Source organism: Microcaecilia unicolor, chromosome 9 (assembly GCF_901765095.1).
Source record: "Microcaecilia unicolor chromosome 9, aMicUni1.1, whole genome shotgun sequence".
Classification (NCBI taxonomy): Eukaryota; Metazoa; Chordata; class Amphibia; order Gymnophiona; family Siphonopidae; genus Microcaecilia; species Microcaecilia unicolor.
Window position 1 is genome coordinate 104,820,188 of NC_044039.1, and position 15,695 is coordinate 104,835,882.

General features: G+C 40.6%; 1 protein-coding gene across 1 annotated transcript in view; it reads left to right on the forward strand.

Moving 5' to 3' along the window:
* The window catches only part of COCH (cochlin), a 166,977-nt gene that overhangs the window by 10,211 nt on the left and 141,071 nt on the right, over positions 1 to 15,695 (forward strand). The window contains exon 2 of the mRNA XM_030213687.1: positions 13,311 to 13,423. Within this exon, the coding sequence (XP_030069547.1) occupies positions 13,311 to 13,423 (113 nt within the window). The remainder of the gene's footprint in view (positions 1 to 13,310; positions 13,424 to 15,695) is intronic.

Sequence of the window (15,695 nt, forward strand, 5' to 3'; positions counted from 1 at the left end):
GAAGCTGACCAGATGGTGTGTTCCACAGGGAGATTTCAACTTGGACAAAAGCTGAAGCTCATATATGCACATGGTATAATCGCAAAACTACTTCAATAGAAAGCCGCATAGAAGTCTCTGACTGCAGTGTACATCTCTACTGATAATTCAAGGCTTGCTTCCAATAGAATGGAGCATCAGCAAATAAAGAGCCCCATTTACCAAGATGCGTTAGTGTTTTTAGCATGCCTACATTTAGCATGCACGCTAACCATGTAGGCGCCTATAGAGATATTGTAGGCACGTACATGGTTATTGCGCATACATGGTTAACATGTTAAAAACATTAACGCGCCTATAATGCTGCTTGGTAAACAGGACCCAAAGTTTGATGTATAATCATCAGCACCTTGAATTGTATTCTTTGTAAAACTGTTAGCCAGTGCAGTTGTTTAAGAATGGGAAAGTTTTGACATATCCTACTATTGCTCAAGCAGCCGCATTCTGGACCACCTACAACTATACTATGCTATAAGAGTTTTGTATACTGCTTGCATCCTCCCAAGGGTTTGCTGCAGTTCATATACCAAGAGACTCATTATCAGAGGATTATATAATTAATGTAAAATATTACTAAAAGTCTGCAGCAGTTAGCAAACAAACATCTTAACCAATTACATTTCATTTAAAGTCTAAATCAAATAAAAGTGTCTTCAAACCGTTCCTAAAATAATAATATGTAGGAAGCTTTTTGTTTTTAATCTCCCAAAGCAAACCATTTCGTGTCCCTTGAAATGCAAATGAACCTTCATAAACAGATTTAAAATGAATTCTATTAAAAGAAGGAAATCCAATTTGCAAAGTATGGGATAAAGAAGAAGAATATCCCGAAGAGGGAATTAAATGCAGTCCTGTAAGGTCCTCCAAATTTTGATCAAAAAGTGACTTAAAAACCAGGCAGACTAACTTAAACTCAATATGCTTCCGAACTAGCAGCCAATGTAAATTTCTCAGAAGTGGCCTAACACTCTCAAACTTCCTTTTACAAAAGTTCAACTTAGCAGCCGTATTTTGCAACAATTGCAGTTGTTTTTGTAATTTTTATTAAACATTTTGATATAACCCATTACAATAATCTACTGCAGTAAAAGAATCGCCTGTACTAAAATTCTAAAGTTTTGTGGCACAAATGATGATCTAATAGCTCGAACCTGCCTCAGTCTGAAAAAAAATTCTTACTCGATGTACTGTACTAATCAAATTTGAGTCTAATCTAATACCCTGAACTTTTGAATGATCCTCAACTTTCAGACTGTCTCCTGAAGCCAGACTAAATTCTCCTTATGGAATATTTTCAAAATCGCCAAACCACAATTCATTTGCTTTCTGTTTATTTAACTTAAAAAAACATTTAAATGTCCATTGATCTAATAAATAAGAGCCCAAGGTATTCCCAAATTTAAGTAATACTGAACACAACACAAAGATGTCATCTGTGTAAGAAAGAACTATCTTTCCCATCTTAGAGAAAAAGAACCAAGCAAACTAAGGTAAATATTAAACAAGAGCAGGGATAAAAGAGAACTTTATGGAACACCACAACTGGGGGTTCCAAGATATTGAGAAACCATTTTTCCCTCTTACACAAAATGCCCTTTTACTCAAAAATTGTGAGACCATTGAAGTACTTTATCTGCCAATCCCAATTCACGTAATCTAAACAACAGTAATTAATGATTAATTGCATCAAATGCTGCAGATATGTCAAATTGCAGCAAGACAACTGGTTGACCTTTGCTAAGAAAAGTTCTAACTTTTGATATAAGTACCAACAGCATAGTTTCTGTACTGTTCCTAGATCTAAAACAATGTTGCATACCAGTGGCGTACCGAGGGCGGGGTGGTGGGGGCAGTCCGCCCCAGGTGCATGCTGCAGGTTCCCTGCTCCCTCTGATATTATTTCCTGTCCTGGGGCAGGGAACCGGCAGAGCAGACAGCTGTATGGCTGCTCCCAGCACCCCCATGAGGTAAGAGCAATAAACCGTGGGGGGGGGGAGAGGGGGGTTGGAACTGATGTACCAGGGGGAGGGAGATGATGTGCTGGGGGGGAGGGGAGATGATGTGCCAGGGGGGTGCGCAGTGGTAGCCAACCAAGGAACACCACTATTGTGTACAATGTAAGATATTGTGAAGCTCCAGATAGTTCTTCAACTGATCATTCACCAAGAACTCTAGTAATTTGGCCATCAATAGATTACTTGCTATGGGTCAATAATTCTCAACATTTGACAAATCAGCCCCAATTGATTTTGGAAGGAGAGTCAACACTTTACCTGTCAAATCCTTATGATAAAAACCTGCTTATAAAACAGAATTCACAAAACCAGTGTGTGTTTTGAAGGCATTTAGAGGAACTCCTTCTAATAGATAGGATGGGCGTATAGTTAAAAGACATGATTTTTTTGCAAGTTTGGAAAGTACCTTCTGAACTGAGTCTGATGTTACCTCTTAAAACTTCCCCAATTTCTATCACCAGGAACATTTGATAGCTGTTCCATTTGAATCTGAGAGAATGACTTCCTAATCTTATTTACCTTTGACTGAAAAAATTGTGCTAAATCATCTGCAGTAGGTTGTAAAGATTCTGGAATCATAAGCAGCCTATCTGTATTGGTTATACTATTAAAGATTTTAAAAGGTGTCTTACAAGAATTATCTGTCATGTCAATGTTCTGAATGTAATAATTTTTCTTTCCCTGGGCAATTTGGCACTTATATTGTTATTTCTGTTCCAAATTCTTTCCCTTTTTCTACAAATTCTCTTTTTCAATTCAAGTTATTCATTGTTCCAAGGATTATTATTACTCTGTAATTTCTTTTCCTTAAAAGGGGAAATATCATCTTTAAAAACAGTACTGTATTAACAACATTATTCCATACAGACAACTCAGAACCTAGATTTTTTACTTCCAACTGAGGTGATACCAGTTGCCAGAAATTGATTGGATCAACCCTCTTCCTTTGCACTTAAACTTTGGATCTAGAACCAGTGGCGTACCGAGGGAGGGGCGGTCCGCCCCGGGTGCATGCTGCTGGAGGGGTACACAGAGCAGTCGCGCGCCTGTCGGCTCCGCTGGTTCCCTGCTCTGGAACAGGCTACTTCCTGTTCCGGGGCAGAGAGAGCAGGGAGCCAGCAGAGCCGACAGCCGTGCGGCTGCTCCCAGCAGCTAAGAATGCACCTGGGTGGGGGGTGTCGTGCTGCACCCTGGGGGGACAGACGCTGCTGCACCCGGGGGGGGGGGGTGCGCAGCAGCGATCCGGCCCGGGTGTCAGCCAACCTAGGATTGTCACTGTCTAGAACATATGCCAGTATTTACAACAAGTGCTTTCAAACAAAAAGTGATCCAACCAAATTAATGGCTCCCAATTAGGGTTACTAATAGAAGCATTTATTAATTCCCTAGGATATGCCTTAAAATCAAGCATATGACATTTCTCATGTTTAGGCTTAATTAGTCCTAGTACATAACCCAAAGATTCTAAGAATTGAGTAAATTGGAGTACTTTGGGATCATTTTGATCCTCCAAATGTAAATTCAAATCTCCCAATATAATCATCATTAAGGGACCTGTTTACTATGCCGGTGCTGAAGGCACACTTACATTTTTAGCATGCGCTAATGCTAGAGACAACCATAGGAATATATGGGTGTATCTAACGTTAGCGTGTGCTAAAAACGCTAGCACACCTTAGTAAACATGGCCCTAAAGTTTGTAACATAATAAGAGATTGATTCAAACAATTTCTGATAACGAAAATTCCAATTAGTAGATGGTCTGTATAATAATAGAATACCCAAAGCACCACAATTATTCCAATTCATAAACTGACAAGCCATAAGTTCAAAAAATGCCTCTACAGATACCTTATCTACTAACTTAATATTAAAAAAAAATCTTTGTAAACTAAAGCCAAACTACCACCTCTCGTACCTAACCTAGGACTATTAAGCATCTTATAGTGATAGCAAACTCATCTATATCCGCCTGAGCTAATCTTCAGTTTAAATTCTGATGATGCACTCAGTTTTGCAATAAACCTCCTACGTCTATGTCAAATGGTAGTTGGAATAGACTGTTTACATACTAAGGAACAGTCTAATAAATTTGCTATATTTCTCAAATTATTAAGGGCCCTATTTACAAAGATGCCTGTAATATTCGTATGGGTGTCTACACGGTTAGTACACACTAATTTTTAGCATGTGCTAAAAATGCTAGTGCGCCTTTGTAATCAGGGCCCTAAATATTTACCTCATCATTCACACTAAAAAGGACCTTAAATCATTAATAGTTGAGTGGACTGGCAGCAGAGGATCTTGTGTGCCAAGCTGGTCTAGGGAAAGAAGAGAATATTGTTGTGCTTTGTTTTTTTGAGCCTACTGAGAAGAGCATCTATTTATCTATTGTGTTGGAGGGTCTGTTCACGTGGATTTCCCTATGGCTTTGTCTGTCTGAAGGAAGGAGTGGGTTAAGGAGTCTATGAAGGAAAGAAGAGAGTACGTGTTTTCGAGAAGCTGTTGTCACAGGTCTCTGGAGATTCCAAGGGCTTAAGATGTAGGGAATGACTCGATGAGGCTGAAGAGACAAGAAGAGTCTGCTTGTGAAGAAGAAAACCCCTACACATCTGTTCCAAATTGTGATGTGTTCTCCTATTCTCACCTATTTCAGATGACACATGCTTGGTAAAGAGTCATCATTTTGATTCAGTCAGACTAGTATGGCAGCATCTTTTTAGAGTGGGTCTAGTGAGTGGCATATTAGTGTAACCACTCGCCTCCACCTACCCTCCTCTCTTCCTTCCCGTTCACATTAATTGATTTGATTACTTTATTTATTTTTTTGTCTATTAGATTGTAAGCTCTTTGAGCAGGGACTGTCTTTCTTCTATGTTTGTGCAGCGCTGCGTACGCCTTGTAGCGCTATAGAAATGCTAAATAGTAGTAGTAGTAGTAGTAGAAAAGAATATTCACCAATCACAGGGCCTTGAAAGCTTTGCTTCTCCTCACTCCTTTGCAGCCAAAGAGATGGCGGAGCCCTGCTATCCTTTATCCATTCTGTGCAAAAGTGATACCAAAGTGATGCGCACAAAAAAAGTACTTGACATAAGGTGTATCTGAACCTTGTCGAATTCAGTGGACACAGGCACAGATTTCCTGATCATAGTGGCTTGAGGGATTGTTTTTTTTCCATAGTGGTCCATGTAGTGTCAAACCTGAGCAAAATTCTCTCAAGTAATCTTTTCTTGCAAACTGTGCAAAATGCAGACATATAAAAAAAGATGAACGCCTTGTAGCACTATAGAAATGATAAGTAGATAGATAGTAGATGAACATTTTTCTGAAATTTGACATAGATGTATCAATACAATGAGCATAAAATTCTGTGTTCTAATGTTATTGTCTGGACATTGTAACAGTGGTCCTTCTCTCATTTTACTGCTTTCCTCATGGACCCTGTGGTGCCTATCCCTTTTCACCCAGTCCTGAAATCCCTGTTCTCTCCAGTCTCTATCCAATTATTGAGTTCCCACTCACTGAGCATAGAATAAAAGACCACAAGTTAGAAATAGAAGTCCAATTCTACATGCAGCGTAACATGAGGCAAAGAAACAAATATAGAGTGCAACTCTGCCGATAGTGGAAGGTGCCAAGCAGAAGAGCAGCTGATTCAGTATGAGACAGGGTGACAGCAGCAATGACTTTTCTTAGAAGTTGCCTACCTGCATAGGCCACATGCAACATCAGAGTTAGCACTAGTTGCTTGCACTGATTTTCCATTCTCAAATCTCACACCTGTTTGCCCCCGGCCCCTTCCTTTCTGATTTTGTTGTAATGGCTCTTATGTCTGTCTCTGTCATCAAGCTGGTCTGCCCCCAGTGCTCCTTTACATAAGGAGAAAGGTAGCAGATGTGAAATTCACAGTCCACTAACCTAGGCTGCTGTGAGCAGGTGATGGAATTTCCGTTCTCGGATCTGCTCAGAGCTGGGCTGCAGTGCAGCCTGCCGTGTGGCACCTGTATCTCTTCTCCACTCCAGAGCTACTCAATCTGGTGAATCTGGTGTCTGTTTTCATTAGAATTATGTGTTGAATCTACACTGTCAGAGACTTAATTCAATCAATTTGGTTACATAGCATCTGGTGACTCATAGCTCTGGAGGAGGGGCAGTTTTGTTTTGAGCTGTTTGGTAGAACCTAAGTTTACCTTGTGAGCTACGCTGTGCATTTTCAGACTTGGTTTGATTGGTAACTGAGGTTACCTGTGTCATAGTCCCACCCACCCCTAGGTAAACTCCCTTTTTATATAGGGCAATCAAGGAACAAGTATCTTCATTACACGTAATTGGTCAGTCCTAATTCTTGTTATTCCCTATCATAGTTCACCTTTTCACACTTGTGAATCACATCATTATGACCTTCATTCAGTGCAATATATGTTCTGCTTTAATCCTAAGGCAACCTATCTGGAACCTTAGAGCTTGTCCTATCTGTCTCCAAATATCAGCCTTGAAAGAAGAGATCAACAAACTCAAGATGGAATTAACTACAGTACAGTTAAAGAAGCATCCAGGATTACTCATTTCCCAGCTAATTTACCACCACCACTGCCTCATAGAATGAAACATCAGAGGAATACATGGGTCACAGTATGCTCTGGTAGACTAAGATCTGTGACACAGAAACACTCGCCCTTCCAAGCTTTGCCCCTGTCAAATTCTTTTGCAGCGTTGCATCATTATGATGGTGAAAAAAGAAGTACTGTGGTAGAACCAGAGGCAATGAAAGTAGCACAACCCAAGAAACATCCCCCAAATAATGACAGAATGGTGAAAAGCAGAAAATTCTTGCTGCTCGGAGACTCCATTATCAGAGGCATTAACTTAGGAACATAGTTCAGGGATTCCAACTCAGTGAAATGTCTTCCAGGATCTTCAGCTTCAAGATGTACAGACCAAATACTGAAAGTGATCTGAGAAGAGAGCGAGGCTTCAAACACTGATGTTGTAATTCACCTGGGGACAAATGACCTGGCCAACAATAGCAAGTTTACAGCACAGAAGAGCGTTCCAGAAGCTTGGGGAGGGACTGAAATCTTTGGTTCGGACTGTGGTTTTTTCTGAAGCAATTCCTATGTGGGGGAGGGGAGAGGAAAAACTACACAAAACAGGGGAAAAGCTACAAAAATGGTACGGGATTTGCGTTGCAAACCGTATGAGGAGAGACTTGCTGACCTGAACATATATACCTTGGAGGAAATGAGAAACAGGGGTGACATAATACAGACGTTTAAATATTTGAAAGGTATTAATCCACAAATGAACATTTATCGGAGACGGGAAGGTGGTAGAACTAAAGGACATGAATTAAGGTTGAAGGGGGGCAGATTCAGGACTAATGTCAGGAAGTATTTTTTCACGGAGAGGGTGGTGGATATGTGGAATGCCCTCTCGCGGGAGGTGGTGGAGATGAAAATGGTAATGGAATTCAAACATGTGTGAGATAAACACAAAGGAATCTGGTTTAGAAGGAATGGTTCCATGGATTCTTAGCGGAGATTGGGTGGCAACGCCGGTAATTGGGGAAACAAAACGGGAGCTGGGCAGACTTCTACAGTCTATGCCCTGATCGTGACTGAATAGATAGGGATGGGCTGGAGTGTAAATTTTAAGGGGCTTCGACGTTAGCTTCAGAACTTAGTACAAGAACAGTACTGGGCAGACTTCTACAGTCTGTGCCCTGAGAAAGGCAAGGATAAATCATTTGGGTATACATATAAAGTAACACATACCATGTAAAATGAGTTTATCTTGTTGGACAGACTGGATGGACCGTACAGGTCTTTATCTGTCTGCACTAGACAAGACCTCATCTGTCCCTCAACTCCACCTGATGCCATCCTTTTTTTGAGAATCTAAATGCAGGCCATGTCCTACAAATCAATGGTCACACCCACAGAAGCCAAGGCTCATTTAGGGAGACAGCTAAGCTAGAATAGGCAGGTTCATGCTTAACTGTCCCGCCAATTCTTCATCCATCAAGTGACTGAAGTGAATCACAGGAAGCCTCTAGGCATTACCGGCCTACTGAGCATCTTGACTTTATTGAAGGAGATTCATTATCTGTGTCAGACCAGCAGATGATTCAGTGCTGCTGTTTTGCAATTATTATAACTATTGGTATCTTCACTTCTCCTTGAAGTCTACATTGTACAATGTGTGCTGATGGTTAATTTTACACAAATTTGTAACTATTCTGTCAGTAAAAGGTCTTCATTTTTATTCAGCTACACTGCTATGGACTGCACTTTTAGTGAAGTGAGTAGCATATGGTGGAAAGACCACCCACCAAAGGTAGGACATTGAAAGCTTTGTTTTCCCCCCTATTCCCTCATAACTTCAGAGCTGAAGGAGAAGCCCTGCTATCCTTTATCCATTCTTTGCCATGACAGTTTTTATCCTTCTGAACCCTTCTCCCATCTGCTGTCCCCCAAGTATACCAAGGCTCTTTTAAAGAATAGATCACACTCCCAAACTTCAATATATCCTCCAAACAACAAAACCTTTTCACTTCCAAATAGCAAAACAATATACTTTTTAAAAATCAGTCACGCTCAACAGCATAACCATTCTTTAGATGACACCTCAAACAGAATATACACTCTTTACCTTTCTCTCAATCCCACATAGTAAATTATACTTTTATACTCCTAAACAGCAAAACAATATACTTTTTAAAGATCAATCACAGCAGAAAAACCATACTTTAAAGATAACACATTTTCACCATGCGCCCGCTGGTCCCCACTCCAACAGGAAACAATCATAGAAGAGGAAGAGGAGAGAGGATGTGAAGCCTTTCCAGCAGATAGAATAGAATAATACATTCCTAAACTTTCTTACACTCCCGAATAGGAAAATATACTTCTACCAATTAATCACACTCCCAATCAGGAAAATGATCTAAAGCTCTATCATACTTTCAGATAGTAAAACAATATACTTTTAAACATTTTCACCCTCTAACATGGGCGTAGTTTGACTGTTTCATTTGGGGGGGCAAAAATGGGGTGGAGCATATTAGCATATTCATTTGCATATATATATTCGTTTATCTTGGGCAGACTAGATGGACCATGCAGGTCTTTTTCTGCTGTCATCTACTATGTTACTATGAATATGCTAATATGGAGGAAGGAAGGAAGAAAGGAAGGAAGGGAAAAAGAGCTGGCTTTTTTTAGGGAATAACCATAATTCTCCTCCTTCCTCTGCCCTCCGCTCCATGTCCAGCAACTTTCCATTCTCCCCCTGCCTTCTCCTCCATCCATCTCCAGCAAATTTCCTCTCTCCCTTGTCCCCTCCATCAATCCCTGTTGTCCAACAATTCTTCTCTCTCCCCTGCCCATCCTGTTTCTTTCCATCCCCTTCTCTTCCCCTCCCCATTCTATCCAGCGTCTCCCTCCCCCTTCAAAGCATCTCCCAAACGACAACGTGGATGCAGCAGCAGCAGCTCACACAGGTTTGCTTGCTGTGTTTGTGAATGACGACGGCTGCACGGGGAGTGGAAATGGCTTCCTTACTTACAGACTAGATAGGCCTGGCTCACTCCACTCCCGAAGCTGCAGCGGCGAACGGGCGGGCGGGAAAGCAGCAAACAAGCAGCCACGCTGAACTCCGTCCTTCGCTTCCTGAATCCAGCCCTCTCTCTGCGTCCCCGCCTTCCTCTGATGTCATTTCCTTTGGGGCGGGCGGGCGGGACGCTGAGAGAGGGCTGGATTCAGGAAGCGAAGGACGAAGTTCACGTGGCTGCTTGTTTGCTGCTTTCCCACCCGCCCGTTCGCCGCTGCGGGAAAGAACTCCTCTTCGTCGTCTTCATCGTTTGGGGGGGCACTGCCCCCCCTCGCCCCCCCCCCCAGTCTATGCCCATGCCCTCTAAGACAACAAAATTGTATCCTTTTCCATCTCTATTGCACTTCTAAATAGCAAAACTATATACTTTTTTTCATTTCTTGTATTAATTTCCAATCATATAACAAGAACCAAAGAAATAAAAAACCCCAGATGTAAGTTCAGTACATCTTGGGAGGCTGGATCCAGGGCAATTTCTTCCCCTGCAGACATTCATTGTTGGCTCTCAGTAGTTATTTGCAGCTAGCCAGTTCTGGGCAGATTTAAGGCCTATCTTCCTGGACATACCCAAACTGTAAACTACTTCAAAAGCTCTATCATACTTCCAAATAAAAAAAAATATACTTATAAACATTCTCACATTACTTTTAAAACACTGTTACACTCACAAACATAAAGTCAATCATACACATTCTCCAACAGCAAAATTAATATACTTTTTTAAAAGCACCATCACACTAGCCTCAACACAAAGAATATTTTTGCAAGTTAGATGGACCTCAGTTTTCACCCATGCTAATTACCTCATCTCACAACCCCCCTTGTTTACTAAGCTGTGCTAGCGGCTGGCGGTGCGCTAATGCCGACACAGCCCATTCACTTTGAGTAGGCTATCTCGGCATTGCCGTGTGGCAACTGCTAGCTTGGCTTAGTAAACAAGGGGGTAAGTCTTGCTTCATTAACAAAGGCCTGCTTGTGTAAATTGGAAAATTGTTTAAACTCCTTAATATCCACATTTTAGTTTAGCTAGCACCTCATAGACAGTAGTCTGAAAATCATCGAGGTGAATTCACTTCATTTCTCTCAGTTTTCCATAATTCTCCCAGGCCATCCTCAGTGAACACCAAAAACAAATACTTAAGTAATTCTATTTTTTTTCTCATCATTCGCTACATAATCTCCTTCATCTCTGAGTCTTGGAATACATTCTTTGACCTCTGCATGTTTGATTAGATTAAGTACTTTTTCTTCTATTTGCATCTTCACTGACCTGGTTATTTTACCAGCTTCTAGAGATATGCATTTGCTGGAGTACATTCAGTCCATTTGGGAGCCTTAAAAAATTTAGCAATCGAACAAATGACACACACATAAAACCTATAAATGAATATAGAAATAATCAATTTTCATTAATTAAAAAGTACATAAAATATAAAAAATGAATATGTTAAATATCTGGGAAAAAAACTCCATACAAATGTCATAAAAAACTTTGGAAATATCCAAAAATGAACTGATGATTCTTTGGCCATGCAAATCCCTACCAGCTTCTTTTACTTTACCACCCTCTAATTCAAGTACAATAGAGGATGTTAAAGCTAAAGAAAGCATCAACCTGGCAGGAGTTGAACCTAGAATCTTCTGATCTATATTATACTTTGATGCGTTATCATATCCATTGTGCACTGACCATATTTTTATTTACTTTTATAACAAAAAGATTTGTTGCCCTTATAAGCTCTACTTTACATCATACCCACTAATGTTCAATTTCCCCTAGAATTTTCCCCTAGAATTTTCCATCCAGCTGTCAGGATGGCTGGACAGAGGACATACTTAAAATTAATATAGAGTAATATTAAACCAGCTTCTGACCTCTGAGAACTCCCTCCCCCCCTCAGGAATCACTGAGGATGGCAAAATGGACCAAACCTAGACAACGATTGCTGATATCAGCTAATGACCTTTTATGTACTCTCCCATTGTAACAAATTTAGATTTTCTGAAAGCTGGCTTGAGAGCTCAAGTCTTGCACTCTGAAGCCAGCTTTCACTGGCCTGGAATTGATTCTGGGTTGTATCCTAACCACTAGACTACAAGTGATTTATTTTGGGGTAGGATACTTATCACTATACTAATGAGGATTAACAAACTACTGGCATACCAGTGAAAGAGCTGTTATAAGGAGCTAGATAAGTGTTAAATTATGTGATCTTAAATCATCAGGATCATTGCCCAGAGTGCTAACCATTACACTAAGGAACAACTTGGCACTTAATCTAGAGTGGCTTAGTAAACAGGGCCCTTATATTTCCTGAAGTCTGCCAGGTTTTACTGGCCTGGAATTGATTCTGGGTTGAATCCTGACCACCAGGGATTTATTTAGGAGTAAGATTAATAAAATATTGGCATACCGGTGGAAGAGCAGGTAAGTGCGCATACCGGTGGAAGAGCAGGTAAGTGCTAAATTATGTGAGCTTAAATCATCGGGTTCATTGCCCTGAGTGCTAATCATTACGCTATGGAACAACTTCCATACTGTAATGGTTAGTACTCACGGTTTCGGGTTCATTGCCCTGAGTGTTAATTATTATGCTATGGAACAACTTCCATACTGTAATGGTTAGTACTCACGGTTTCGGGTTCATTGCCCTGAGTGTTAATCATTACGCTATGGAACAACTTCCATACTGTAATGGTTAGTACTCACGGTTTCGGGTTCATTGCCCTGAGTGTTAATCATTATGCTATGGAACAACTTCCATACTGTAATGGTTAGTACTCACGGTATCGGGTTCATTGCCCTGAGTGTTAATCATTATGCTATGGAACAACTTCCATACTGTAATGGTTAGTACTCACGGCACTTGGCACTTAATCCGGAGTGGAATATTTACCACTCTGCTAACAAGGATTAACCAAAGCACCAGAATAATGGTGGAAGAGCAGAAGACTTCCAGGTCATCTTTTGCACTAGGAGCCAGGTAAGTGCTTGATTTAAACTGACATCATTAGACTTATTGTAGAGCGTGATAACCATTACACTATGGAAACAAGTGTGATACCACTATACTAATGAGGAATAACAGGTCTGTGATGCCCTTAGATGTCCGGGGCTGCACGCACGCTACACTGAACGGATCAGCGTGTGTCTACCCTTCGCCGACAGATGCGGGTAACCCGCTGAACCCCGTTCGTGATAGGGATCGAGGATTGCAATTATTCCCCATGAACAAGGAATTTCCAGTAAGTGCGGGTCATAAGCTCACGTTGATTAAGTCCCTGCCCTTTGTACACATCGCCAGTCGCTACTTCCAGTTTAATTCTTGTACGAGGACCTGTGAAGCACCAGATTCATTTATTTAAATATATCTATTTAAAGCTGTGCACTTCTTCATTCATTTCTCAGAACTCTTATTAGAAAAGTGTTTCTGTTCTTTAATTACAGCCCAATTTTATCAATTTCTTCATTTGCATGCTTCAATGGACAAATGCTCTCTTGATTCATTTGGCTTAGTGTTGCCTCAGTAGAGAACTTAACAGGAGCTGAAATCAGGGAATAACTGCAGAAAGTCAAATCATTAGATTCAATGATAATAAGCATGATAACCATTATACTGCATAAAATCTTGGTACTTTATTTAGAGTGGGTATTTACCACTATATTAATAAAGATTAATCATAGCACCAGAATACTGGTACAGGATCAGCAGACTTCATGTTCATCCCTTGCTCTGGGAGCTGCTAAAAAGATCCAGGTAAGTGTTGGAAAAACAATTGAAATTGACCTTAGATAATTGTGCAATAATACACGCTTTGTATATAGAAATATAGTTGCATATCTTACAGGTATTGGTGTCTCCCTCTCTCTGTAGAGGGAAAGAGTATGGTTTACATTACTGAAATGCCACTTCAAGTATAGGTCTATAACTAAACCAGGAGTTTTGCTGTGCTGAAATGGTCCCCTATATAGTATCTATTAATTCTACTACTAAAACTTAAAATTAGAGATTTGGATCAGGCTTGCTCCACATAAAACCTAGAGAGTTTTCATGTGAAAGCATCTTTTATATTTTTTCAGTTAATGCATAGTGAGGATAAATGGTGAAGTTCAGGTTGTGTTTTCCCTACTTGTGACATCATCAGCCAATTTCTGGCCCATTGTCTGATGCTCTCCTGAGCAGGGAAAATGCAGGCTGAGCTTCAGCATTCACACTCACTGTGCAAGAGCTAGAGATGAAAATATTTTTATGAATGCTCTCTTACTGGCTGCATACTGAAGATGGATGAGAATGCTCAGGTTGTGTTTTCTGTCCTTGGGACATCATCAGACAATTTCTGGCCCATTGCCTCATGGTGTCCTGAGCATGGGAAATACAGCTTGAGCTTCATCATCCATGTTCATGATGTGGAAACTACAAGAGCAAATATTTTTATTTTTGCATTTCGAGAGGCAGCATATTGAAAATGGATGAGAATGCTCAGGTTGAGTTTTCCCTTCTTGGGACATCATCAGACAATTTCTGGCCCATTGTCTGATGCTCTCCTAACCAGGAAAATTCAGCCTTATCTTCATCATTCATGATCAACTGTGCATGAGCTAAGGGAGAAAATATTATTTTTGCCCTCTCAGTGGCTGCATATTGAAGATAGATGAAAATGTTTAGGCTATAGTCTTCCTGCTTGTGACATCATCAGGCAATTTCTGGCCCATTGCCTCATGATGTGAGCAAGGAAAATGCTGTCTAAGCATTGGTATCAATGTTCACTGTGCTGACCAAAGTGAGCAGAAATTTGTGATTTTGCCCTTTCAGTGGCTTCTTATTGAAGATCAATGATAAAGTTCAGGTTGTGTTTTCTCTTCTTGTGATATCATCAGGCAATTTCTGGCCCATTGCCTCATGATCTCATGAGTTAGGCAAATGCTGCTTGAGCTTTAGCATCCATGTCTTTTCCATAAGAGCTAAGGGTGCAAATATTTTTTGTTTTTGCCCTTCCAGTGGCTGCACATTGAAGATAGATGATAAAGTTCAGGTTGTGTTTTCCCTGCTTGTGACATCATCAGGCAATTTCTGGCCAATTGCTTCATGATCTCCTGCGTGGGGGATGTGCAGGTTGAGCTTTAGCATCCATGTTCATAATGCACCGCTTTGATATAAATCACATTGATTTGGCTTAAATCACTATATCTTACACAACTGGAGCTGTATTTCGGCCCTGCTGGCCTCAATCCACCTCTAGAGTATGCATGTGTGAGTGCCTCTTTGTATGATTGAGTATGCATGTGTATGCATTTGAGCATGCATGTGAGTGTGAAAGAGTGAAGGCACCTGCTTTTCCCACAGTGGTGTCTCTTTCTGTACCACTGTTATCTTTTAGCCAAGTAAGGCAAAGGAAGGAAAATAGGTGCCTCCAGGTGTGAATGTGTATGAATGCCAACAGACAGGGGAATGGACCTTGACGTGGTTCTGTTGCTCACATTTGAAGAAAATGTGCTAACGCATTCCCAATGTGTATTATGCTACTGATCTTAATGTTAGGTTATAGATATCTCGATGTAGGTCTGCTCTTTCAGATTGGAGTTCTTTTAGAACTTGGGGGTAAATATCATCTGGTCTTGGTGATTTGTTACTCATGAAGCAGAAATGCAGAAGATTTGTCTAGGTAAAGCAGTGGTGTGCTGGTAAATGTTTAACAACAGGCTCTCTCACCAGTCCCCCTCTGCGCCCCCCCCCCCCAAATTGCAGCATTGGCTATAGCCGGGGAGAGAGCCTGGGGGGGTGGCAATGCATTACTCCAGGAAAAAAAAAAAAAATAATCCCAGGTTCCAATCTAATTCATGTTTAATGTGCGATAAAATGCCATAAATAAGTAAATAAATATAAACTTTTAATGTTGAGCACCTGATTCTCAAAGTGAACATATTCCAAACAGTATAATGAAAATAAAATGATTTTTTTTCTACCTTTGTTGTCTGGTGACTGTTTTTCTGATCATGCTGGCCCAATATCCGATTCTGCTGCTATCTGT